The sequence below is a fragment of the Nothobranchius furzeri genome, chromosome 11 (genome assembly GCF_043380555.1).
Source record: "Nothobranchius furzeri strain GRZ-AD chromosome 11, NfurGRZ-RIMD1, whole genome shotgun sequence".
NCBI classification, from domain to species: domain Eukaryota; kingdom Metazoa; phylum Chordata; class Actinopteri; order Cyprinodontiformes; family Nothobranchiidae; genus Nothobranchius; species Nothobranchius furzeri.
Genome location: NC_091751.1, coordinates 50906656 through 50934170, shown reverse-complemented (window position 1 = coordinate 50934170; position 27515 = coordinate 50906656). Strand labels below are relative to the sequence as shown.

The 27515-nt window shown below is 40.1% G+C and overlaps 2 protein-coding genes and 1 long non-coding RNA gene across 3 annotated transcripts; 1 reads left to right on the top strand and 2 right to left on the bottom strand.

The window, feature by feature from the left end:
- Positions 1–4543: 4543 nt before the first annotated feature.
- On the bottom strand, positions 4544–16132 carry LOC139061786 (uncharacterized). The gene is made up of 3 exons (XR_011515485.1): positions 16068–16132; positions 5480–5525; positions 4544–4624 (listed from the first exon to the last, which is right to left on the bottom strand). It is a non-coding gene; the product is annotated as an uncharacterized lncRNA (long non-coding RNA).
- Positions 16133–16500: 368 nt separating this feature from the next.
- efcab14 (EF-hand calcium binding domain 14) lies at positions 16501–25588 on the top strand. The gene is made up of 9 exons (XM_015956768.3): positions 16501–16903; positions 17360–17508; positions 17658–17803; positions 19688–19786; positions 19866–19973; positions 23009–23161; positions 23537–23642; positions 23727–23858; positions 24703–25588. Exons 1-9 carry the CDS (start codon positions 16728–16730, stop codon positions 24879–24881), a joined length of 1248 nt encoding a protein of 415 aa, XP_015812254.1. The 5' UTR covers positions 16501–16727; the 3' UTR covers positions 24882–25588.
- Positions 25589–25664: 76 nt separating this feature from the next.
- On the bottom strand, positions 25665–27341 carry znf830 (zinc finger protein 830). The gene has a single exon (XM_015956769.3). It carries the CDS (start codon positions 27229–27231, stop codon positions 26209–26211), a length of 1023 nt encoding a protein of 340 aa, XP_015812255.3. The 5' UTR covers positions 27232–27341; the 3' UTR covers positions 25665–26208.
- Between the last annotated feature and the right edge of the window lie 174 nt (positions 27342–27515).

The window sequence follows — 27515 nt, the reverse complement described above, 5'->3', positions numbered from 1 at the left end:
AATTACCTTTTTACATGTTTCGACCGTCGTCTGCGGTCTTCTTCAGAATTGTCACAGGTGTTTGTGTGGCCTACTTTTGCGTAGGTGGGCGTGACCGACCCGGCGTATCTGACAGATCCGGGTTGGTCGCGCCCACCAGAAGAACAGCTGATAAACGTGTCACACAAACACCTGTGACACTTCTGAAGATGACTGCAGACGACAGTCGAAACATGTAAAAAGGTAATTAGAAACACCTTCGTGGCCGAAGCAAAAAGAACCTCGATTAATAAGCATGACTGCAAATTAGACATCAGCGCGTCACATACATGACGACGACGTCACCACAGAATCTCTTCTCCTCTAGCATAGCTGCTACTTACTACATGGCCCGATTAATGGTGTTTTTTTTTTCCTCCTGAAGGAAGTCTTTTGAGGTCGCTAAATTACAGCCATTTTCCCTCTGTTTTTCTCCATGTCTGTTTCGATGACATCATGTTTGTGATGCGTTTTTCTAGTCCTGGACTTATTTTTACACAAAACCTAAAATAACGTTTCCCCCATTCCAAAAATAGGCACGTTATTGGTATCAAAATACGTATTTAAAATTCACGGAAATCATATGTGAAATTCATGGCACATAACAAGCGGAATTAGAAAATAGCGTTTTTAGTAGGGATGCACCGATCAGGTTTTTTGCTGCCGATCACCGATACCGATATCAAAGAATGCTGATCACCGATACCGATCACCGATACCGATCACGTGGATTGGCCAGAAATTTTCTACAACATTATAATGAGTGCTACAAACTACATAATCTGGGAATAAAGGAAATGTAACCTAATCTAAAATGATCTGTATTAGGGTTGTCACAGTGTGAAAATTTAACCTCACGGTTATTGTGACCAAAATTACCACGGTTTTTGGTATTATCACGGTATTTTTTTTAAACGTGCTACATTTTCACACAATTAAATAAACCCTGTATGTCAGGAGATATTGTCCTCAGTTTGTGTCTAAATTTTGCCTAAAATGTGTTATTTTGTAATGATGTTGTTTATTTGTTTACATTTTTTCCCTTTAGTCTTTAAAATACCAATATTTGCCCATAACTTCTTATTTTATGTCTGATTGATGTCATCATTTATTTCAGATGATACTCAGCACTCAAGTAGCCTTCTAATCAGATACTTTTTTTTACCCTTACTTGAGTAATAAACCCTATATCAGGAAAATATTGTCCTCGGTTTGTGTCCTTCCAGTGAGCTTTGCAGATGTGGGAAAATGTCATCAGGCAGTAATCATTGTTAAATTCATAATTATTCTCGGAGAGAGACCAACTCTTATCTGCCCCTGGGAGCCCCGTAATGCATAGCGCCATTTCAACATGGGGGTGTCCGCGACACGGTTTATATGCAGGTAGCGGCGCTGCGGCTGCTTTATATAGCAACTCGTTGCATTCTCCCTCAACCCAAATCCTCGGATCACACATTTTAGCTAAAACGCTAACGTTAGCTTGCCTTGCGTTGACTGTAGAGTTGTGGGTGATGGTCACGCAGATGTGTCATGAGATTTGAAGCGTTGCTGCCTTTCACAGACTCTTTTTCTGCACGTGCTGCAAACAGGATAGCTGTCCGTCTTCTATAAACTCCCTCGGCATACTTCCCACTTTGTCTTCTTTGAGGGATAAAAAAATGTCCTCCTGAGCGCTGCCGTCTCCTCCTTTGGCCATTATTTCAGCTTTAGCTTCAAGAAAGTTTTGGTTGTAAACAGCAAAGCGCGCATGTGCCGCCGATCCTGCAACTTCAGCACATGATACGGTGGCTGGTAAGGGTCACCGCACCTACACCGCAGCCACGGTAAACCCACCAAGATAAGATAGTTTTTAAAAAAACAAGACGGTTATTATTATTGTCAACTTTTTTTTTTTTTACCGGGGTTTACCGCTACACTGGTTACCGTGACAACCCTACCTGATCGGTCTGCTTTGATCTATTTTGAAAACTCTGATTAAAACCGATAGGGGCGCTATCGGTCGATTACGATCAAATGCTGATCCATCGGTGCATCCCTAGTTTTTAGCCCCATTGACTTGCATTCATTTTTTTGTTCTTCTGGGGACCCATGGTCCGGAAGTAGATGGGCGTGATTTAGGATCCCTATAGAGAAACATCCCATGTTTGTTTGGTTTGTACCCTACTAATCCAGCACTCTATCCAGTATGAGTTCTGTACTGCGCCCCCTAGCAGAATTCTCCAGTACTACAGCAAGTGCAGCAGCAAGTACATGAACAAGACGCAGCCTGCTGCATCAATGCAAAGTTAAAAGCTAGTAAATTCCCAACCTTTGACTACAGTAACCAACTTTTAAAAACTCTCTTCAGCTTGTCTCATAAATCTGTGTAGCTCTTCTGCAATCACCTTTGTTTACCGAGAAAGTAGGGGCATTATTGTATACAAAGCACACACGTAACAAAAATAAAATGCTAAAAAAAAAGCAATCATTTGTTTGGTATTGGCATATCATTGACAAGATTTTCAGTTCCAGCCTTACAAATTGTCAAAGACAAAAGTCCTTGTGGTGCTTCACAGGAGATTCGTTGTTTCAGCTGATATTATACACAAATTAGCTACGCCGCAGGCCTACTTTTGCTCCCTTTGAAAAAGACCCGCATAGTGTAATTTAGGAAACTTGCAGCAGGAGACAGCACAAGTGCTCCACCCTCCTTCAAAAACCCTCTAGCTGAAAATTTTCAGCACAGTCTAAGAAAACCATCTGTGCATCTTACACTGCAGTGAGTTTTTTATTTTTTACTCAAACTCTCTTTGTTAATGAAGGTTTTTCTTTGTTGCACTGAAGAAGACGTGTAATAGTGCAAGCTTTAAATGTCTTTATTTGATCTCGAGTAAGTTTCTGAGTGTATTAATGTGACCTATTGGAATAACTAGAACGTAACCTGCGGTCATATTTCTTAAAGCGGCAGTGTTGATTAAAGAAACAGCATAGAATAAATAGAAGGAATCAATAGAACTCTTAGCAGAGCTGATTACTGTGTGGCATTGTCTCCACAGGGTTGCTGCTCCAGATAACAAGTTTTAAGTCCTGATAACACCCAGACATCTGATATGGATTAGGAAGCCAATAGATGCTTGGCAAGGGAAAATGTTGAAAACCTTTTGTCAGAGAAACAAAATCCCCACAGAGCCATATAATCACCTTTCCTTCATTTCATTTACTTATGCTAATTAATCTCTGCAAATGGCACAAGTGCCAAGAACGCTTCCTCCACTGGCGTTGATTTAACAAATGTAAACATGGCAAAAAGGATAGTGCTCGATGCTCCGACAACAGCATCATTAATCAAGCATTTTACTACCTGGGTCTGCAAAGAAAATGCAAAAGTGGGAATAATAATGTTGTCTTTGGCGGTTTTTCATTCCATCTGGAGACTCTGTCTGCTTTCGTAAGATAAATAAACCCAGAAAATATTCAAATTACAAAATTTGGATCAAGACCCCGACAATGATGCCGGAAAGCACTCAGAAGAATGAGTTTTAAAATGGAAAAAGAATGTAAATAAAGAAATAAATTATTAATGTAAAGGGTTGGTATGTAATCGTTTTTTTTTTTATTTACACTCTTGGAGTTTTTCTCAAAAGTTTAAAGTTTTCCCCCAAAAATGAATGAGTTTTGGTGGATGGCTGCTCGTACTGCGCCAGGATACCCTGGAGGCTTCTTCCTGTTAAAAGTGAGTTTTCCTCTCTACTGACGCTGCATGCTTGCTTATATGAGGATTGCTGTAAAGCCGATACAACGTGCTGGGTTCCTTATATAGAAAACTTGTAACTAATTGGCATAATGAACTAAACTCAATTGTAATCTTTGTGAAGTACCGTGATTTGGCGCTGTATAAATAAACTAAATAGAAATATTTTTAGCTACGATTGTGCTTGGCACAATTTAATTGCTATTTCCCATGAATACCCAGTAAAGTAATACCTGGTCCTGAGTAAATGTGAATTTTTTTCTTTAATTTCAATGTCTTTCATAACATTTCCTCTTCATGTGCCTTCAATAGGATTATAAACTAACATTGGGTAATTCAATTTCATTAAAGCTCCCACCATAGCTGCTTTTAGCACTAACCAATAAGAGCTTTCCTCTTTTTTGTATATGACTCAATTGTAAATAGTCCTTACATTAGCCACAGGTATTCTGCAGCTGTGCACGCTCTTCTCCTTGTGGGAGGTCGCACACACGCACATTATCAGCCATAATCCTCTTATTTCTTTCTCCTTTTTAGAAAGAAAACATGTTTTTTTTCCCCTCAGCCTCATCAGAGGTGGTGGAGTTTCTATACTGCATGTCGTCTCGCAGCTGCTGCAAGCTCACACAACAATCTGTGGGGGCTCAATGAACCTCAAGGTCCACAGAAACACAAATAACATGCTGCCGAAAATACAAAGTCTTTTTTTTCCCCACGTGCTGTTCATCTATACCACAGACTGAATCAAACATTAAAAAATAAATTTATTAAATAAAACGTGTGATGGGGAATGCTTTGAAGCTTATAGTCATACCCAAATGTGCTGTTTTTCTTCTTGTGCGCCTCGTCAAGGTTTCTCCCCTGTGCGTCTGGTTTCTAGATGCCGGGAGAGGATCCGGTACAAAGAGAATCGCATATCAACTTCAGATTCACAGTATGAAACTACATCCAAGTATAAAGGAGCTAAACTGTGTTGCCTTGCCTGCACATCAACAAATAAAAGGCGAAATGCAGAAAGGAAATTATGCCTTCTGGATTTTATGACATCTTTAAATACATCAGTTCTTAGCTGATTTATAATTGTGGCACATCTCTGTCGCATGCAAAATTCCGAAAATGGGTTGAAATGATTATTATTAGACAAAAGGCATCATTCATTACAGTCAGCACAGGTTGAAAAACATGGCTGCGTCGTGCAGGACAAAGCAGACAGACGAGGCTTTCCTAAATTAAGCAGCACCGAGGGTGCCGCTGTGATTGGCCTTGCCAAGCATGATGGTTCCAGTAGCTCTTAAGCAGACAAACCTCCTACGCTCTTCCCTGTGCTGCACAACCTACAAGCATCCAGTCAGCTATAGTTCTTGGGTCAAAAAATAGAAAAGTAAATAAACACACACACACAGCTCATTAATGGAAAAGGACTAAGGGAGGCTAGCAGGAATCAGGGAAGGGAATACTAACAATAAAATAATAGCCAGGTTTTAAACACAGGTTGGTTTTATTCTTAAATCCACGATCCTCCACATGCTGGACAGAAATCTTAAACATATATTTGATTTCTTTGTTTATTCTGCACATTTGTGTCAGTCTCTGCCACTAAGAGCACACGTGCATGCATATGCACAAAGTGAAAAATATATTAATTTGCTTTATCACCCCGAGTTTTAGAGCTGCTATGGCAAATCTACATAAGCTAGGTTTCAAACACAAACATGGTCACGGAGCACTCACCCTCCCCCGGTGTTTTTGCTGAGACACTTCTGCCGGAACTGAAAACCTGCAATGCCAAAGGAAACAAGATAGTGCTAAACACCAGTCGCCCATTTCTAGGTCCAAATGTCTTTTTTTGTCAGTGACATCAAATGGTGTATTTCTTTTTGGGCCTCTGGTAATTTGTTCTAAAGTTGAAGTGGTAGCAGCCGGCTGTTTCTCCTCCTCTGTTATCATTGAGCAGAGAACCTCTCACACCAGTGGCGTTCTGTTGCTACAAGAGTGTGTAATGGAGGACCCATGAAAGTGCGGTGGTTCGGCTAGACCAACAACTGGATGGTCTTAATAGTTGCTTTCTGTCCGAAACGCGTTATTGGGAGAAGAACCATTTAATTAATTATTTTCTGTTTTTTCTTTCCCTTTTAAATCTCCACTAAACATTAATAACTAGAGAACATTGATAAAAGGCATAAAAACAAAATTGTAAGCATTTTCTTTTTTCTTTTTTTTTCAAATTTGCCACTGCAGTGTTAAATTTCAATAAATGTTTCCTTTTTTCACACTCCTGCTTGGTTCTAATAAAAATAAGTAAACGGTAGAACTGAGAGTATGGATGTAATGAGACTATTAACTTGGTGCAGTTGTAACACACTCAGTTTTTCCAATCAGGGCCCATTTTTTTCGAAAGCATATTGGCCCATTTTGCATTCTTAAACTTTTGAGTTTAAAGAACAGTTAAGAGTAAAAAAAACTTCTATGAAAACTGACAAATTCATTTAAAAAAGAATGATCTGGACATGTTTTATTTCACTTTATCAATTTCTACTATCTTACATGCAGTTTTAAGAAAAGCTGAGGAAATTTGAGAGGACAAGGTAAAATGCAGCCACTATCAGGTTTACATACCGTTCACAGAGTTTGCTGATATAAAAAGTACTCCAAGGCTAACATTGGAATATGAAAGATATATGAGTACAGCCTTTTTTCTTGCAGCATTCTTACATTTTTGATTCTGCCATTTATTTTATCCGAGTTCCTCTCATCCAACTTGTCAAAATGTGTAAAGAGTGGAATACAATGTCAAATTTTACCTTCTGACTTTGAGGACAAAGAAAAATACTTCTTACCTATTATTTAAACCACTTGGAATGAAACATATAAAAATGTGCTTTTAACAGTATATTTTATGGAAAACTTCATGGACTGGAGAGTTACACAAGAAGGAAGATATGCACATAAATCCAACATGACACAACCCTTCCCTATCAATCCAGAAACTGTGGTAAAACAAGGGCAAGTACAAATTCAAACTTCTTTTTTTCCAATAACAGCAGCTTTCTGCAAATTTATGGCTGTGTTTGCAAGCACAAAAAATCTATCGGCCCTTGTCACAGATGAGCAGCAGTAAAGGGAGTCTGGATATACTTAATAAAATAGCCGCTGTGTGGGAGAAATTTTGGCCAGAGCTGCTTTTCTGTTTATCTCTGTTTACCTGCAGCATGCACTAGAGGCTGTTTTAAAGAAAAAACATGTGCAAAAACATCCTGTTTCACCTTGAAGAGACGATGTGGAAAATTAGCATTGTTCTTCCCTACTCTGAGCTCTCCGGATGCTCTGCTGCTGTCTTTTTTATTTTTGGCATGCTTTAATCACTCATGTAAACAGTTTTAATCAAATTTGCAAAACTTCAATGATGTTTTTTCTTTCAGATCCCTCTCTCACCACTTTCTGTTCTCTGATTTTCCTTAACATGTCAGATGTTTCCCTCCATTCATCTGTTTCGCCTTTTATCCTCCTCCATTGTTTTTGATTCTCAATCACTTCATTTCTTTCAAGAAATTAAGCAAATGTAAACTAGCTTAAAACTTTTTTATTTTATTTAAATGGATTTGTAATTATTTTAATTTTTCTTTTTATTCTCACAGAAAAGGGAAAAACCAAGTAAGATGATACTAGTGTGCCGAAGATATTCCCAGGAAAATGAAGGGCCTATTTCACAGACATGGATTAAACTAATCCTGGTCTAATACATTGAAAAAGAGAACTTTGGCGTTCTATGAAACCAATCCTCAGTCTCATTGAATTAAAAAGGTTATACACTGCACTATAATAAATTAGAAACAACTTTATTGGCAGCACAGAGCAGGAAAATAAAGCCTTCTATGTTGATTTCTACATGTGTTTATGAATTATGATCTAAATATGAAATTATTATTTACATAGAGTAAAAATTCAAATCCATAGACCATGTGCATGTGCATTTTTCTCTGTTTCTCACCGGTTTCGTGCCCTTAATACATTAATCCATTCTCTTTAATCAATTTCAGATGATATCAGAGCTTCTCGGATTCGCTGCAGAGCTCTCCTATATATTTAATTGTTGCTACAGTGTGAATTCTTCTGGGTGAGGACAGGGGGATTAGTTGTTGAATCATAATGTCCCCCGTCTGGCACATTTCCTTTTACATATGAGGCATTTATCTGACTACACAGAGGGAGCTGCAATGAAAAGCACCGAGCAGTCGTCAAATTGTCATCTCAGCGTGAAGCATTTTCACACTAAAAAAATGCTGCCAGGCATACAATGGCGAATGTTACGATGCTGTTAATTATTTATTATAACATGATCTCAGATGCATTTTGCTCCCTTTGCGTGTCTGGCTGTGTGTGTGTGTTTGTGGGAAACTGCCATTTCTGTCTGGCAATAAGCAAAAGAATGGAAATATACAAGGCCCTCATGCACACGATACTGCAGTCAATATTACAGCATAACCATGATCACTGATCACCACTGCGCCGCATATGAACAACATTTGCACTGCTTTCATTAGCCAGAGGTAAGCCAGTGATTGTGAGCTCACTTGTCCTTGACTCAAGTATTGCCTTTATGCTGAACGCCTGCTATTCTTTGATGTGAGAACATTGCCCCCTGCTGATTCCCTTTTGTACACTAACTGATAAAAAATGCAGGGACAGTGAGTGAGTACCTGTGGGCTGGGGTCACTGAAACGCAGCACAAGCATCAATTTGACAAGCTTTTATGTGGCTCCCTTCCTTGTGAGTTTCACCTGCAGCAACTGGTGTTTCACCTTTGCTCTAACCATATCCTTTGTAATAATCTGAAATTTACAAACCAGAATTGTTTGTTGAGGGATTATAATGTCTATCTGGCCACACTTGTGAGCAAATATCCTTAAAAGGAGGACACTAATTAAGTTATATCCCAGCTCTGCTGCGCCGAGGCTCCTGAAAACTAGGCTTCGGACTTTAATCTTCACAGCATCAAATATTCATGACTAAAAAGTGTAACAAACAAAAGTTTTAGGGTGAAAATATCCCAGAATGTTAATAAATTAGAGTTAAACAGCTAATCTGCCCTGGAATAAAGTGGTTTTATAAGTGTGGCTTGGATTATTATTTAACTAGCTGAAACTACTCTGTGTCATGTTCTGTGTCCCTTTGTTCCCCAACCCCCTCCTGTTCCCACTCCAGGCTCTCCTCTTGTGTCCTCCTAGTCACTCCCTGGTTTTCCTAGTTGTCTTTAGATTAGTCCTCCTCACCCATCTGGTTATTAGTGGTTTATTTTTGCCCTCTGTCTTTTAGGTTTAGTTAGATCCATGTTTTATAGGTTAATGTTTATCTGCCCTCCTGTCAAGCGCTTTCCCTTCCCATTTAGTTAATTGGTTCCACCAGTTTCTCCTCAGCTCACACTCCTCACACCTGCCACCTGTTTCCCTGATTACCCCCCTCTGTGTTTAAAAGCATTGTCTTGTCACGCTGGGTTTGTTGGTTCATTGCATTCGTCAGCGTGTTTCTGCCCTCCTCGTGTCTTCCTAGTCCGTGCTCATGAACGAGTTTTTCTGTTTGTTTTTTAGTAAGATTAAGTTTGGTTCATTTTTTAGTACCTATTGGACTTTGGCACATCCTCCTTTAAAAGATTTTCTTTTGAGAACTTCTCCTGCCTTGAGTCATTCTGGGTCCTGTATTTTGGTTTCTGCCTCCTCCATCCTGACCGTGACACTCTGGGTACCCTGCCTCTCCATCCCCTGATGAGGCTACAGCTTATAAGCTTAACTCTCCCTTATTCTAGTTATAATTGACGAAGCTTCTTGAATGAGAAGCAAAACATCATCATGAAACTAAAGAAGTCCAGTTGCCTTCATTTGAACCCTTTGGGATTACCATGACCTGGATGACTGAGAACCTTCCCCAGCAAATTGGGCATTCTGCACGCAAAGATTCAACATTTCAGACCAAGGAACCCCTCAAATCCTGACTAGAGGCAAAGATACCATATAGGATAACCTTTCACTAGTCAAAATGACGATTTTAAGTTTGAGTTAAAGTAACAATAGATGGCTTCTTTTTTTTTTACTTTAAACTAGAGCTTTCATTGATTTCAGTGATTGTAGAGTTAGAAATTTGGCCAGTTTCATATTTGGTACCACTCTGCAGCCCTGTACTGGCCAAAAACCACACCAGATAGTTTTGTGGAGAGGGTAGGTGTCCTGGGGGCACTCTTTACCCACTTTATGGCTGTTAGCTGTAAAGCTAGCTGTTAGCATTTTCAGTTCACTGATTGTCAATAAAAAGCAGAAGAGGAAAAATAAGTTAGCTTCTTCAGTTTGCATCATGGTGGAGCCTGGAAGTAAAAATAAGAAAGTAATGTCTTTGGAGGCTAAGTTAATCAGAGTGAACATTGGCGTGGCCTACACTTGAGGGTGCTAAAGGAGGCTACAAAATCACGGACTGATTGTGACCTGGCTTTGTTGAAACTGGACTTGTAAAAATAATATACATTTCTACCAGTGTGGATATTTTTACTTCATGGTTTATTCTGGTATTCATTGGCTCATGTTAGTGTTAGCTCATTCTTAGCACTAGCTACAGCAGGGTTGTTTATGACAGTTGTAATTCCACTTTCAACCAGTAGGGCAGAGAAGCAGGAAACAGCTCTGTGTTACTTTAAGGAAAAGCTAAACAACACAAACGCTCATTTCGGTTTGCAACAGAAAACAGCAACCGAGGGGATTGCTGAGAGAACTGTTTGCTTTCTGAAAGGGCATCACCTAAAAATAAAGGTGATACATGTGTTCCAGTCAGATGAAATTTTCACATGTGCTGGTGGCTGAATCATCCATGATAGCTGAACTATTCTAAATAAACGTTTAAAAATGTCTGATGGGAGAAATCGGTATTCCAACAGCAGCCACCACCAACTGATGATAATCTGTATTTACACAGTCTGCCATGTCAGATGAAAGTCTTCAATTAGCAGTCAATTCAATTCAGTATTTTCTATCGTGCCACCACTATTTACATTCTCAGTCAGCACCCAAGGCTGCTCCCTGCCCACGGCTACAGAAATCGGTCCTGGTGAGAATATGAACATCCCTGCTGTGAACAAAGTGTAAAAACAAATGCTTGGCAGAAATCAGAGACATTGGCTTCTGACGCCCGTTGCTCCGTACTTTGTGGCTTGTGGATGTGCAGAACCAGAGGTTGAGGCATCATCCTTTCAGTCTTAACCCTCGATGAAAAACAGACTCCAGTGAAGAGATGAAACACCTTTGATGCTTTGATTTGCAGCCTCATACTGGCATGGCTCCACACAGCCCCCAGCGTGAAGCTTGTTCTCTCCCCAGGTGCTCTAAGCAGAGGCACTGATTGAATTTCACTTTGCTACCTATGTGACATGACTGGACACACAGAAAATGCACTCAGAACAACACAACTTCCTCCCGGTTTCTTATATAACAAGCACTGCAGTCTGGCTAAACTATGACAACATTAGCTTTGTGTTTCTGTGTGACGTTGCATTATTATCATGAGCTGACAAGTACTGCCTTGAGGATTTTTTTTTATTCTGAGGGATAATAAAGCATCAGCAGTAGGTCTCAGCTTTTGAAACTCAATAATCAAACTCATACTGAGATTCTGAGGAGCATTTCAGGTCCTTTGTGTGACTGTAAATTCATCTGGAGAGGGATTTTCATTCTGTATTATTATTATTATTACTAACATTGTATTGTGGTTTTTAGGGGGGAGAGTACCAGGCGCATAAAAGGCAATATTTCAAAGCTAAGAGCAGACCAGTGGGAGACTGTTTTCCATGAAAATGAGCTAAAAGCCGGTCTGTAGCAACCCTGCCTCAGCTTAGCCCGTGTGTCTTGCTGGGTCAGCCAATCCCCCTCCGGGTCATCTGGATTTATGGCAGAATTCATGCTGGACGTGACAAACTGAAACAGAAATAAGTGCTGTTTTGTGGACATTGTTGACTTCATTAAATTATTATGCAAACACAAAAATCAGTGGGCTAGTGTGTGGTTATTGTCAGGGTATGAATTACACAGAGGCTTTGCCACTCTCCATCCTCTCTGCTTAAAATAATCCCCGGTACGCGGACAGTTCGCTTAAAGAATAGGTGAAAACTGGATCTTTTTTCGAGCTGCCCATGGGTGTGTAAGTTGAGTGGTTATAGGGGAGGCCATAACCTTTTAAGGGGAGCTGGGCTTCCTAAGGGTACAGCTCCCCCGTAATTTGAACCCTACAGTACAACAAAGTAAACACGTTTTTAAACTGGGGATTCTAAATGTAGATTAATCGTTAGTTAAGAAAGTGAAGTGCACGGTTTGAGTTTCCAAATGAAATGATTCGCACAGCGTTCTGATTCTGTGTCAAAAAAAAAAAGTTACACAAAGATGATAAATCAGATGTAAAAACTGGGAACTTATATTGTTTTGTTTTTTAAGCATAAGTTCCTTTTGAGAGTAATGCCATCGACACGATTAAATAAAAGGAGTGAACAGAAGACTTAAAAATGCTGGTGGAACATTTCTCTGCTAATTAGATTAATTTGGAACAGCATAGAAAACAGATTGTATGAAATAAGTGCACCCAGGCTAGGAAACGTCAGTACTTTCCCTATACAGCAGGATCCTGCGGTCTGTGGAAACAAAATGAGTGATTTTGTTTCAGAAATGATTGACACGGCATTTATGAAGATATGTGGAAGTGCATCACATCGCTCAGCTGGCAGAGCACTGACAGTAAACATGTCTCGTGGCTTTATTATTTCAGCAAGACAGCTAAAAACACACTTGGCATATATTATAGACCTATAATAAAATATATATTATTGCTGAATTAATCTGCCTTTAAGCAACCATTGAAGTGGATTTAGCACACAATGAAAAACGATGCCCTGAGCAGTTAATCACTTCAAATTTTTCCTGATTTCAGTTGCTACAATCGTAATAAATATGGACATTCATTAAAAAATAAAAGCTCATTTTTTACATTTACATAATGTTTTTTTTGTATGTAGATTTAATGCAGTGTTGTGGTGATGTATGTGAATTAGATGGCGCAGCCTTGAAAACATCAACAGAAACGGTGTAACAGGGACATTAAAGGGTGCCCTTCAGCCACGATAACTTTCAAGGGAATTTTCACACATCATTGCAAAAACAGTGTACGTCCTACCCTCAGATCACAATGCTGCACACATTGAGCTCTTGCACACCGTTATGCCAAAGCTGCAGATTTTTACACCTCTTGTCCCTACATTTTCATCACCGGCGACTCCACTTTCCCCACATTCGCCCAGTGAGTTACACAACACACAGGACAATAAAACTCCGGATTTACTGGATTTACTAAGGAGTAAGGGTGAATATAGATCATCGCTCTTTCGCCTACTCGGCTGTTAAGACCACAACCTTATTCCTCTCCAGCTTGTTTACACAGCTGTAGTGAAAATAACATCCCCCAACCACCAGGAGGGAATATTAAGGAGAGTAGTGACGTGACTGCATTGAGAAAAAACCTGATTAAGATGCACCATTTGAGACTGAGAGCGCTACATGACTACATAAATATCGGTGTACAGTGAGATTGTTGCGCTTGCCAGAAAATGAGGTGTTTTCCAAGAATAATCCCTGGGTCACTTCTGATATATAGGCCTTGTTACATTAAAAGAAAATGGAGTTTTAACTAGGAGAGGGAGAAAAGAGTGAGGAAGGATACAAAATAAATAGAAAAGGGAAGAATACTGAGAAGCATCTGCAGCAAAACTATGTTGTAGGGCTGTCGCGGTTGAGGAATTCCCCCTGCGGTGATTCAGGGTGGCTTAATATTGCGGTGTGCGATATTATTGCAGCACTTTTTTTTATTGCAGTACTATCTAAACATAATGTTTACACATTTAAAAAAGGTTTAAAATTGCCGTGCCTTCTTTTATAACACTTTACTGAATGCAGATCAAAGGGCAGTAACAACGCAGATCGCAGTAACGTTTGTTTCTCCGACAGTCGGAGTCCGACTGAACTTAAAAACAACAAAATTCAGGAGGTTAAACTTTTAAATGCAAATTTGGCTGCAGCATCTAACAAATAAGAAACAAGTCCCCATTTTGTTTAGTTGTTTAAAATCAAGCATAAAAAATTACATGTACCGGGCGCGCGCGCGCGCGCCGGGGGGCGGGCGCACTATCATTTCACTTTCACACACACGAATGACGGTGATTTATAGCTCGGTCACGTCCTTGTTACCTACAAGGAAAACCAGCATGTTAACTACGGTTTGAGAGAGGATCTGAGAGGGGCGGCAACATTTGCAGCAACACTGAAAAGCCTCTCGGATGGTGCGCTCGTTGCACTAACACACACGTACTTGCGTGCGACTCTGGCGAGCAAAGGGAATCTCCCGTTTGTTGCTCCACCATGTCACGGGGGTTTTCTTTAGGGTGGATGCATTCCTCCTGCAGGTAGCGAGTGAGCTCCAGCTCGGCTCAAACTCTCTTTGGGACGGCTGCAGAAGCAGTGCTTGTCCGGGACTTCAGCAGGTCTCCGAGCGTTTATTTATTTATTTATTTGCCGCTGGTGGCAGCTCTGTCTCGGCCAAGGACTCTGGCTGCGCAGCAGCTGACGTACTGAAAACCAAAGTGCTCCCACAGGAGCGAAGTAACGTTTCGTTTTGATACCAGTGCAGCCATCCTTCTCAACATGCATCATTGAGTTGAACCAAGTTCAGTAATCGCGGTGGCCCATGATGCAGCGCGGTGGGCTTCTTCATATCGCGATATTTCATTTTTGCGGTTACCGCGACAGCCCTACTATGTTGGAGGACTGGAGGAGGCTAAATTGGACAGCAGTGGGACAGCCAAACAGATCAGAAAAGAAATGGAATAAAATAATTTTTCACATATGCTTCAGGCTTTCACATATGCTTCAGGCTTTTCTTCCTCCCAACCTTCCTAAAACCATTATTTCTTCAATGGCCACAGCATACTATATCCCCCACAACATTGAAAACATCAGCAGCAGCATCTGAACACACCATTCTTTCTCCTGTCAGTGTGCTTAACTGTGGATTGCCCGCAGTCTAAACTTTCCAGTGTGGTTCCATCACTGACAACCATAAACCCCAGCCACCCAAAATGCTTTAGACCGCTGTCTGACTTTTCATCTATTAAAGGCGATGAAAATGATTGTACTTGGCTATGTCTGACCCCTGGTGAGCGCACAGCAGGACTCTTTGCAGTTAGCATACCAACCAGTCATTGATGCAGTCATTTACCTGCTGGAAAGATCACTCTCCCACAGTGAGCACCCCAGTACTGTAAGTATCTATTTTATTTCCTAAGGGTACAGGAAACTCATAAGGATTTTGTCAGATGGTGCATATTTAACCTCCTGCACATGAACATCTGCAGGAGAAAGAATTGAGTGATAGACTTGTACAGGAAACCATAAGTCACCTCCACGTCCTGAAGAGGCTAAAGCAGTTTGTAGTGTGAAGGACAACCTTGAAAACGTTCAGTGATGCTGCAGCCGTTCTACTCAGTTTTCTCCTGGACTGTTTGATGTACAGAGCAGAATGACAAACAAACAAACAAACAAACAATAAATAAATAAATAACCTGTTTATTCTTCCAAGCAGCATCTGAGGATGAGCAAGCCCTGCTCTATAGATGATTTAGTTCAAGTAATGTTTTTTCAGTCTATAATGTAATGTTTACTTTGTGAATTGCCTTGAGACGATTCTTATCCTGATTTGACGCTATACAAATATGTTCTTTTTAAGATATTCTCATTTTGGATATTATAATTTAGTCTGTCTGAGTGGACTTTGCTCTTGTAATGATACACAGACGTCATCAAACGGCAAATCAAAAATAAAAAAAGTATTTATAAATGTGTTTTCAAAGGTTACCCTTTCTCTTTCAGAATAATTGAAATGATCAAAAAAACGAGATAAAAATGATCACAGTTCTTAATGTCGATGATTATAACACATTTTGTCTCAATGACAAATTGTGCTGACAAAAGCAAGAGATAAGTTGAGATATGAGATTTACATGACCACGGGGGGGGGGGGGGGGTGAGTATAATCATCACCATCGTATTTATCATCTTGATTGAGAGGTGTCTTCAAGGAAAGTATGAAAAGTTACAACTAAACCTTCATTATCATGCCCAGGATGACTGACAATCTAAATAAACACACAACATAAGCATTGGTAGGCTAAAACTAACGTATGTGGAACACGTAGCACACGCAGAGACACGTCAAACTAGATTCGAGCTGTATCAAACTGCATTTTTACCTCATTTGATGGCCTTGAACAGAACAGACAGACGGGCGTCACATGCAAGAGGTGTTCTGTGCGGTTTCGCTACCCGTCAAAACTGAATAGCGGAAGTTGTAGCTTTATTGTCGCACCAATCAGCTATGAGGGTCCTCCTTCGATAACCCTTTCCAAACAATTCAGGCAGAAGGTTAAAATTTTGTACATGTCGCTCAGCACTACCTGGTTACATGCTTTAAAGTTCAGTTTTTTATTCCGAGATTTTTTGCTGCGCTTCTAAACGAATGATATTTCGAGCAAGTAATTCCTGACGTAACCGGAGATTAATGTTAGTACAATAACATCAGCCTCTGTTAGCATGTGCTAGGCGAGTTAGCTTAACGACATGATAACCCGGTAGCTCTTAGAGAAAGTTTTTCTTTTCAAATAAGCTGCTGTATTATAACGTTAAGCTCATTAGTTTAAACATTTTAATGTGTTAGGCGTGTTGTGTCGAATCAACCACTCGGCTCAAATCCGATGTGTTTATATCCGTTAGCTTTGTTCGTCGTTGAAATTGGAGCTAGCAGCAATAGCTTAGCCTCTACGTAAACCAAAACATCCATCAAACTGGACAAAACATTGGATTTAGTTGGGTTTAAATCGAGTTCGGCGGGTTCGCTGACTCCCCAGAAGAAGATGAAGAAGAGAAAGGAGCTGAACGCTCTTATCGGACTCGGTGACAGTAAGAGAAAGAAGACCAAAAAGGGCTCTGGGCACCGACTTCTCCGAACCGAGCCACCTGACTCTGAGTCCGAATCGAGTTCAGAAGATGATGATTTCAACAATCCTAACAGTGGAGCTAACTTTGGCAAGTAGGTGATGGGTTTACATTGTTGTTGTGTTAAATATCAATGAGCAGAGACGTTGTTAATAATTCCATGGTGATCAGTTTGTTAGATTGAATTAATGTTTGCATTAATGTAGCAGTACGAAATACCTTTCTCCACCTTGCCACATTAATAATGAGTGTTTCAGTAGTTTGTGCCCTTCAACAGGCTTTACTTTTGGTCTCAATGATTCCCTGATTCCCTGCCTTTTACCCATCTATTGTACACGGAGAGATGAGATTAATGACTCTGTATGTACGATATAACTTTGAAATAATGTATACACTATGCTATTGTATCAGTCAGCCCGTTTAAATAAAGTAATTCCTTTTAAGCAGTCTTCATAATTCCTGTAACATCCATTATTGAAAATAATTCCTCTATAAATAATTAAACAGGTTATCCACTTACAGTGTCTAATCCAACCACTTTTTTCAACAGAAAAAGCTACTGGCAGTGCTGCAATGTGTGCTACCCTTTATTTTTATTCATCATACTTGCTGCCTGCGTCATGGCCTGCGCTGGACTCATATGGATGCAGATTGCATTGAAAGAAGATCTAGACTCGCTGCAAGAGAAGCTGCACAGCAGTAAGTGTCACAAATCACCTGTTACCATGTGATGTCAGTAAACAACAATTCTGCCCTTTGGACATCTCAAACTGGTTGTAGATCAACTATTTAATCTTTTCTTTTCCAAGTAGTGGTGCTTTTAACACATTTTATTTCATTTGTTTCAGTGGAATCTAGCCAGAAGGTGTCATCAAGTGAAATACCCAAAATAAGCGAGGACCTCAAAAACAAGGACAGAAAACTTGACGACATTAAGAATGGGGACAAGGGGTTGAGCAAGCTCTGGTTTAATCTGACGGAGATGAATCGAAAGGTTAGTCGTTATGTTTGCTTGTAAGTTTGGAAACCTCAACATCAGCGCAGTCAGCTTCTTTATAAGGCTTTAAGAGAATATAAGATATGGAGAGTAAACAATGGGGCCATACAAACTGAGATTATTTTTTCAGAAGCATGCCTTCTTGGCGGGTTTTTTCTGTAATTTAGGGATTAAGGAGCCTCTTCTGTATAAATTCTTTGCTGCAAACAACTTCAAAAGGAAGCCTGTAGCTTAAACAAGAGGGATCATAACCGCATTTGTCTGCTTTATATCTATTTATATATAAAGGAATCCAAAACCAAAGATCATTTTAATTCAGCTTCAACAGGCAAGGGGGGCATTTCAATTAAAAGTAAAATAGGTGTCTTTTCTATTTGAAAATACATGGTTCAAAAGTCCAACACTTCCCGCCCCCACTCCCCCTAGCATCATTTTCAGAAAATGTAAATGAGTAATGCTTGTTCCAGATGGTTGAGTTTTACTTTTTTGACTCGCTGTCTGCTTCTTTTCTGCCATAAATTCTAACGTAAAACATCTATGGTATGGTAGGGTGAATTTCTGGTGAAAAACAAGGCAGGTTTTAGCTTTCTTGATTTATTAACATCAAAATGACAGCTGCTCTTTGCCACCAACGATCTGGGAAAATCCCAAGAATGACAGGTGAAAACTTCCAAAACTCACCCCAAATGTCCTCACACTTGCCCCCTTCTCTCCGATGGCTCCCCACACACACTAAGCCTAGTTTATTCTTGTCTGCCTTTGGGGATGTGGAAACACACAATGCTATCATCCGTTAATGCAAGATGACAGAGAAATGCTCCATTTTTTTTAACTGTTCAAACTGAAGAGCACAAGCCTGTGATTGATCAGCATGTATCTTCTTTAAATTTGTCAACAGTACCGCCGTTCTCCCTGAAAACAAAAGAGGGCTGATTATATCTAGCGGCAGACATGGAGCACGTAAAAGTTTTTCAGAACAAGCCAGTGATATGAACATTTATGCGACCCTTTTCTGAAGGAGTACAAAGATGTGCAGAAGACTTTTAACTCCTGGAATAAGTTTGCCGGAAACGGGGGTGTGCATGAAGAGGTGAAGGAGAATGAGGGACACATATGTCTGTGTTAAAAAGTCACAGAATATACACAATACAATACAATAGAGATGCTCTACACCCCCTAATGTTCTGGCAGGGAATTGTTTTGCAGCACTCCCCTAGCAACAGAGAAATCTGAAAGGAAAACGTGTCCATGTGTGTTTTGTTTGCATTCAAGCCAATAGAGATAGGCTTTAGGAAGCGAGCTTAGTGACAGCTCGGCCAGCCAACAGAGGACAGGCTGCATCCACAGACAACAAGTCCGTCACCTAAATGTTTCCCAACAACAGAACGTGACTTTAAACAAATATGTAAAACAACTCCTTAAATCTAAATTGCAAACAACAAGCAATGGAACATTCTGTCTGTGAAACTAGCAGTCACGAAGCTTTGCTTTCAGTTCAGCTGCTCCAAATCAAAAACGTGCGATTCGTGCACAAAGAGAAGTATGCGTATGGGAGACAGTCAGTCAGGGGGCAGTTTGATGGCTGGATCATGCTCTAGTCATTGGGAATGTCCCATTCTCAATGATTGGATGAGGTTTTATCAAGATTGTACGTTTCAGAGGCAATTAAACAAAACATCAATTTTTTTGGTTGTCATCAGTATATGAAGAGCATTTCAAGCAACATGGCAAAAACACTCAAACAAATCTTTTTTCCTTGCACCTTTTAGAAAAAAGAAGCGTGCTAAGACGAAGACTTTTATGGAGATCTTTATAAATGTAATACTTCTGTTCTAAAAAAACATCTCCTTCTCATAGATATGTGTTATTTTACCTTCACAGATAACATTGCTGGACTCTGCTGTTAACCATTTAAAAGTCAACTTGAAATCTGCTGCTGATTTAATCAGCCTTCCAACGACTGTTGAAGAGCTGCAAAAGGTAAAGCCTCTAGATGGATTCATCTACATGGTTAGTTTGGATTTCAGTCGCTAACTTCTCAAACACGTTGCTGTTCCAGAGCGTCGCTACGATTGGCAGCACACTGACCAGTGTACAACACGATGTGAAGACTATGCAGGATTCGCTAGAAAATCAAAAGAAAGAAGACGACTCTAAGAAGACGACGGTAATTTCAAATGAGACATTTTCCCCTTAATTCATCATTTTAAACCCTAAAATATTCTTTTGCTGAACTTAAGTCAGCAGGACTTTGTATTTTTCTTGAAATTGGAACAAAAGGGTTTTTGTTACATTTTTTAAATTAAAACACAAACCGAAGAACTCGTAAGGTTTTCCTGATGGACTTCAAGTGACGTGTTTGTTTTTTACATTGAAGCTCTTAAGACTACTGGCGCTGTAATTAGTTCAGATTAAATTTCTAATTGAGGCTTGCAAACCTCAAAACCGTGAGATGACTACTTAGGCTACTCCTTGAAAGCAACCATTTGATTTTGTTCGCTTTGTTTTAATTTTCCAGTCCTAGGCTTTATGGGCTCGACACACGGGAGGCGACAAACGACCGCGATCAGCGAAATTTGTCGCTGTCGCTTTTATTACCTGTCACACGGGAGGCGATCCGCGGCCAGCGGCAAAGCTGTCTACGCGTTCTGTTCCATGGCGAAATCGAAACTTCCGTTGTTTTGTTTGGCTGTGTCAGGTTGGAGGTAATTAAGGTTATTTAAGCGGTTCAGAGTTAATAAAGCGGTAGATATGATGTTTCACAAGGTGCTGCTAGAGTTATGTGAAATCTTACTTCTGATTTTACTATATAAAACATAATAATAATCAACTTCTCCTTCATGTATGCTCGGAGATGTGCGGAGCATTATGTCCGCTCATTGGTCAGTGAATGAAACCTCTGTTGATTGGTTCTCGTCCAAGCGACAGCTATGAAAAGTTGAAAATGTTTCAACTTTCTGGGATCGCGTCACTGGGTCGTGCACGAGTGCAAAATTTCACACGCACGTTTTTCGCGTTTCGCTTAGTAGGAGAGAGACCCGCGATTATCGCTTTGTCGCGCATGTCTCATTGAAAATTAATGGAGGAGAGGCGATGTTGCCTCCCGTGTGTCGAGCCCATTAGGCAGCAAACTTGGTGACAGCTCAGCCAGCCAGTAGACAGGCTGCGTCCACAGAAAACAGGTCCATCACCTAAATGTTTCCCAACAACAGAAGCAGACTTTAAAGGGACTATAAGGAAGTTTGACAGCCAAAACATGTATAGAAATAATAAATGTTTTCTTCATACATTCTCCTGCAATGCTCTGGTCCTGTAGAATGAGCCCTGGCATTTTTACTGTGATTGCCTGTTTTTCTGTAAAATCACAGAAAAAGAGAGCTGCTCGGGTCGAGCAGGCTGCTTCATGTGCGTCACGCTCAGGCATAGCCCGTAGCATTTGCTATCCGTAGCTTTAGCAGCAGAGAAAGAGGCAGTGCCACTTTGTCGCTGTTCCTAACGCCTAGTGACAAAGCTAGCTACATTTCTGAGGACCCTTAGCTACTTTCTGTAGAACTTTCTTCTAGATATTTCCTGCAAATAGCAACAAAATAGCCATTTTTGCTCCGAACCGTTCTTTGGATTGACGTTTCAGCTGTCATCAAGGATATAAATGTTACAGATAAAATGAATGTCACTGGCGCTTTAGCTCACCTAGTATGTCTGACTCTCATGCAGAAGTCCTGGGTTTGATTCCGGTTGAGTACATAGTTTATTTGAAGTTTCTCTTTTACGTTAATGGTATATTTTTTACAGAAATAAAACGCCCAAATTTTTATTTGAGACTCGCCGAAAGACATTGAATTCACGGATAAAAAAGATGTGGTTTCAACTTTCATTTGGAACAATTTTTCAAGCAAGGGAAGGGCATGATCTGAGCATGTAGGAGGACTGATCCATCATAAACCTTTGTCGGCTGTGCTGAAGAGCTGCGTGTTTTCCTGTCCTCTGTCCTCCGGGCCACACACACACACACACACACGCACACACGCACGCACACACACACACGGGACTGTCTCAGTTGTTATTTTCGTTAAGGAGTGTGCACGTACAGCATGCGCGCCTCGTGCACGAGCCTACTATTGAAGCTGCCGTTTCGCTTTTGGCCTGAGGGGGCAATCGCGAGCATAAAAATTCAAAAGTCCGAAAAGTCCCTTTAAACTAACACACACGAACACATTTTATTTTTTCATTTTTTTTTTTTTATACAGGTAACATCTCAGAATTAATGAAAAATTGTGTTTTTGAATATTACTGTTTGGAGACAGAACATTAACTTGTCTTTTTCAAAACATGTTACACTTTATTTCTTAGTTTAGAAAGAGCTTATAATTGTTTTCTGGGTCAAAACCAAGTTGTATTTTCAGTTTGACATCTCAAGGCTCACACCACGTACTGCTGAGGGATACTTTGTTCATATCTTAGTGTATTATTTATGAATGAATACACTGAATGGGCACGTGTGCATAATGAAACAACCAATAAAGCATTAGCCTACTGTAATATAATCAATTAATTGGTATAAACTGCATTTAATGTACTTCCTCTTTACAGCCTTGCTGCACTTTGCATATCAAGAATTAAAGATACGTGCATATTTTTGAGCGTGATAATTCTGTGGATGACTTGTCAGCTGATCAGTCTAATCATGGCTCAAGTCCAGATGAGAAGCTGTGGTGGCGGTCGCCTCGGCCAGATTAGCGAACGTGTTAACCCACGCGTGCATGCATGCTTGGCACTTCTTGTCAAGCTGATATTAAAAGCAGCCTTTGGGATAAGAAGGTCCTGTCATTTCTTGGATCTGCGCCTTGACTTTGAATTTATTATATATGAAACAAGTACCAGTCTATTTTTGGGAGCTTAGATCTTTGAGTTTGTAACTACAACTAGGACAAATATTTCAAAGAATTACGTTTATTTTATTTATTTATTTTTTACAAGCCCAAAGTGGGAAACAATCCAATAATTGTATATTAGGGCGTTCTGTACTCTGACCGTGGTAAATTTGTAGTTTCAAATAGTCTCTGTTTAGCTGTGATCACCATAGTCTATGTTAAGTACATTAATATATGTCTTCATCAAACAGATCTCAACTGCCGATGCTCATGTTTGTCATTTCTATCCAAAAAATGACCACCTAATCGGGTTTTCATGATGATTTTATAGAACATAAATGACCTTAAAAAAGTCATGAGTGAAGTAAACGAGACGGAAGAGCAGCACCACGTGTGGACTGATGAGCAGATTCACATCCTCCTCTCTACCGTGGCAGACCTTCATCAGAGAGTGGCCTCGTTGGAGAATGGGTCAAAACACAGCGTGAGTAATAGAAGTTTCTGTCCTTATTTCAGGTCTACTTGGTTATGGGAGTTAAGTACGGTAAAGAAACTGAGCAGTAAAAACAAAATAAATGTTTGTCTCGAATCTTTTAAGGATTTTTTAATTCTCATGCATTATTTTTGAGTTTTATTTAGGTTTTGTTACGTTTATCAAGCATAATTTACCTTCTGTGCTTAAAAATCAAAACATTTTCTTGAGGTTCTTGCATAATGTTGCCTGTGTTTAAAGATCCAGCCCATGGAAGTCATTTCTGGCCACGAAAAACAAGATGGCAACTGCAAAATGTTCAAGTCCACACTTTCAGCAGCTAGTAATCCATTCGCACAAGGATTTAGTTTTATTTATTTTTTGCAGTTGCAGAATAATGATGCAGCAGCTCCAGTGGAAATCAGCAGTGAACATCCAGAAACTTGGATGATCAAAGTGGTAACAACTAAGGCAACCCCTGAAGATGTGAAGGGTACAGCCTAGAATAGCAGTTTGACCTTCTTTCCTGTGTGTTTGTGACATCCATATCCTCTTCTCCTTTCCTTCTTTCTGACAGGAATATCCACACCAATGACGGAGTTACCAACTAGCAGACGTCCTCGCTTTTTAACCCCCAAACGAGCAAAGAGAAACGCTGGCCGAAAATGTCTCACAAGGCTGTTCTTGCCTGGGGTCTCTTCTCTGAAAGGTGTCCATCGTAATCCTTTTGTCAAACATACATCAGTTTTGATGGTTTGCAGAACACACACAGCTGCGTTATTATTATTATTATTATTATTATTTATTTTTGGACGTTTTCTGCGATGATTTATTGTGGGCTAAATTTACAGAAGTCTCCTTGAATTGATAAATGTGGAAGAAATTCTTGTTTTTGTTCTCCAAATCAGTTTCAACTATAACCATCTATATGTGGTAGCTTTCTATTTACCATAAATCATGAGACAAAATAGCAGCAACATGAATACAGCTGTAAAGAGACGATGTGTACTTTTTACCATTCATTTCTGGAAATTTCCGTGAAAATGTTGAAAATGATTGAAATGATGCCCAGTTGTTGAAAATATTGGCTTTGTAACGTATAACCATAAGAATCAGGTCTAAAATACATGGAAGCGGGTCTAAGTCTCTTGAGTGACGCCATAATAGATACCATGTTTTCTTCTACGTGAGCCCATGAGGACAAAATACATTTACTGATTTGTAACAGTTACAAAACTTTCGTCATTGTTAAATGTTGTTGTTTTACACATTTACCTCTTCACTCATTGCCAGTGATGAAAGGGAGTCTGATGGGCGTGTTATTTAGCCAAAGTGTGCACTCCCCAAGGCTTTTTGACCCTAATGGGCATCCGTTGATAAGGTCTTACTCCAACACAAAAATACTGCTTGCTTGCTTGCAACAATGTAGGTATCTACTGCCGCCTATTGCCAGGGTAAATACACACTGTCACTTTAAGCAAAGAAGCAATGAAAAGTCTTAAAACGTGTGTATATTTTTTGTAAATTGAGAGTGTTGTTTTTATTTATTTTAGACTTGGAAGACTTCTTCACACAAGCAGGGATTGGAAAGAATTCCCTTGGAGTCACCTACCAAGACTTGAAGAGATTGTTTGGTACATCGACCCCCAGTGAGCGTGCTTTGGAGTGCTTTGACAGCGACGGAGACCAGAGGTATTCCCTGATGGAGCTGAGAGCTGCTGTGGGTTTGTGAATGCAGCTTCACTGACCGCAGCGACCAGTATTAGATACCCAGCAGGGCCTGGGGGGGGTTTGGGGTTCCCAACCCATTTCTGAAACTGCTGCACTTTTTTGTGATCTGAATATTCGTCTTACTGAAAAGATGGCACTGATATGCCCCCCACTTCACTCACCCCTCACCCTCAAAGTTCACTTCTAGACATCAGTCACAAATCACTACTTACATTTTAGACAAAATTCAGACAGGCATCTGTAAGGAAAACATTCAGATCTAATGTAGCCAGGTCTTTGGTTTATTACAGTAAACCACCGATGACCATTGGTGTTGTTTTAATCTCATTCCCGAACACCAGTCTTTCTATATTCTTTTCATCCATTTCCTCCATTTTCCATCAGGCTTTTCTTGACCCATCAAGTTCCAAATGCTCTCATAAACACCCGGTACAACTTTTAAACTCTGTGTTTACAAACGAACACTAGGAATGGCATTGTCAGACAATTATTCACCTCAAGTGAATACTGCAGTTTAAACCTTTTGGGATAAAACAAAGTGTTTTTGTTCTGTATTTATTCCTCCTTATTTTCACCAGGTTTATAACGGATCACATAATCTGTTCATGTATTTATACTTTTTAAAATTTATTTTGTCATGTTTTGTAGATATGAAGGGCTATGAACACTTTGAAGTGGTTGTTTATGAGACATGCAGCAATAAGTAAGTTTGAGATGTTGCAGTGGGAAAAAGGCAACCCTAGCTCATCATATATATAAAAGGTAGTGTAAGAAACACTGACAATCACTATTTCCAATACATTTTATTGCATTTTAATAGTGCATCTATCTACATCGCAGAAATATAAAACTTTGTTGTGCTTTGTACAAATGTATTATTAACTGGTTATCTTGTTAAGGGGGCCAGCTTGTTGAAACTTAATTTATGGTCTTAATCACAATATTTTAATGATTTAGTTCTGCAAATGTTGATTTTTGATGTGACATGAACTTTTTTTTTTTCATTAAACATGTCATCAATAGGTTATGCAGGACAATGGTTATTTGAGCTCATGTTGTCAGGGCCTTGGCCGCCATCATGGTGTAAATTGTTGCTGTAAATGAGATTTTATGATTGTTTTTTGTTTGGGCACCAATAAAGATGATAAATGGTTTTATTTTGTGGTCATTAACTGATATTGTTTCTGAGTTTTACTCACATCTTGCAACTTTGTGTTAATCACTGTAATGTTATAGAAAAACATGAGCATTTTTAAATCAAATCTATTTATAAATCTTGAACTGAAATCTTTAAACAAAATAATTGTTGAGTCAGTAATAAAGTTCCTTCAGGCCAGAGCCCCTTTAGCCCTCCAGTCTCGAGACAAAAGCCCCAGGAGCCCTTCTTCATCCTCCTCATCATCTTCAACAGTCTCCTCTGTTTGAATGCGTTCACTAGGCACGTGCACAACCTTCCTTTTCAGCACTTCTCTCTTATCCCTGAGTAGCTCCACTCTTTTGTAACACTCAATTTGTTCATCAATTTCATCGATCTGGCGTTCAATGCGACCTTCTTCGTCATCCTCCGCCACGATGGCCTCTGATTTGGTGTTCACCTGTCGTATCTCCTTCTGAAACTCTTCCCACTCTTTGTCCATATGATCTTTTGGTGCATCCACGTTTCGCACTTTGGCGTCCCTGACTGGGTCGTCGAAAAAGCCTTCAGGGAGCGCCTCTGCTGTGTTATCCTTCTTCTCAATGGCCTTTTCCTGCACGTCTGCTTTAAGGATTGATCCTGAATGGGAAATGGCAGGTGTGGATGGGATGGAGCTGTCAAAGAAGTCAGATGGTAGTCCTGCAACTTCAGTCTTCTGAGCAGGTGGATTCGTCTCATCAGCTTCCTCTTCCTCATCATCATCCCCGTCATAAACACCGGCCAAGAGACTCAGTCCTGCAGACTTTTGAGCAGGGACAGCAGCTTCATCGCTGGGTTTATCGAAGAAATCTCCAGGAACTCCTGACGCAGCCTGACCATCAACCGCCGCTGGTTTTGCCTTCTTCCCAATAGCGTCTTCGCTGTCTGACGCTTTCCTCTTCACCGCTTGACTCGGTGCAGCCACTGATTGAGTCTTGGCTGCCTTCAGCTCAGCAACCTTTTCCTTATGCTGCTTTCCAAGAACATGGGCTGGCCACAGTAGCTCCGACTTCACTTGGACGCTGCACAGGACACAGCTGAGGTGACCGAGACTGTTGTATTTAGCGAAAGGAGACACGATGCGATTCTTCTCGGTGGTTTGTCTTTGTTTCTCTCTCATCAACCGTCGAAGCTCTTCTTGATTTACTGCTTTCTTTCCTTTTTTAGAGGATGCCATTTTTAATAACACGTCTTGTTAGCCAGGTAGCAACTAGCTCACAACACCGTAAAAATACGTCTCATGAAGATGACGTATCTTCTTCGTCTTTATCGCGGGTAAAAGGTAACGCCTAGCTCATTGCTGCCATCAACTGGATTTGAACTGGAATAACACAACCTACATTTTTTATTTCTTTCTGATTTTGAATGAATGCCCCTCTCACTCCTTTCCACCTTTTTTAACCGTGTTTAGCAACATTTTGGAAACTTTTGGGTTCATAACTATTAAAAGTCACGTATTTG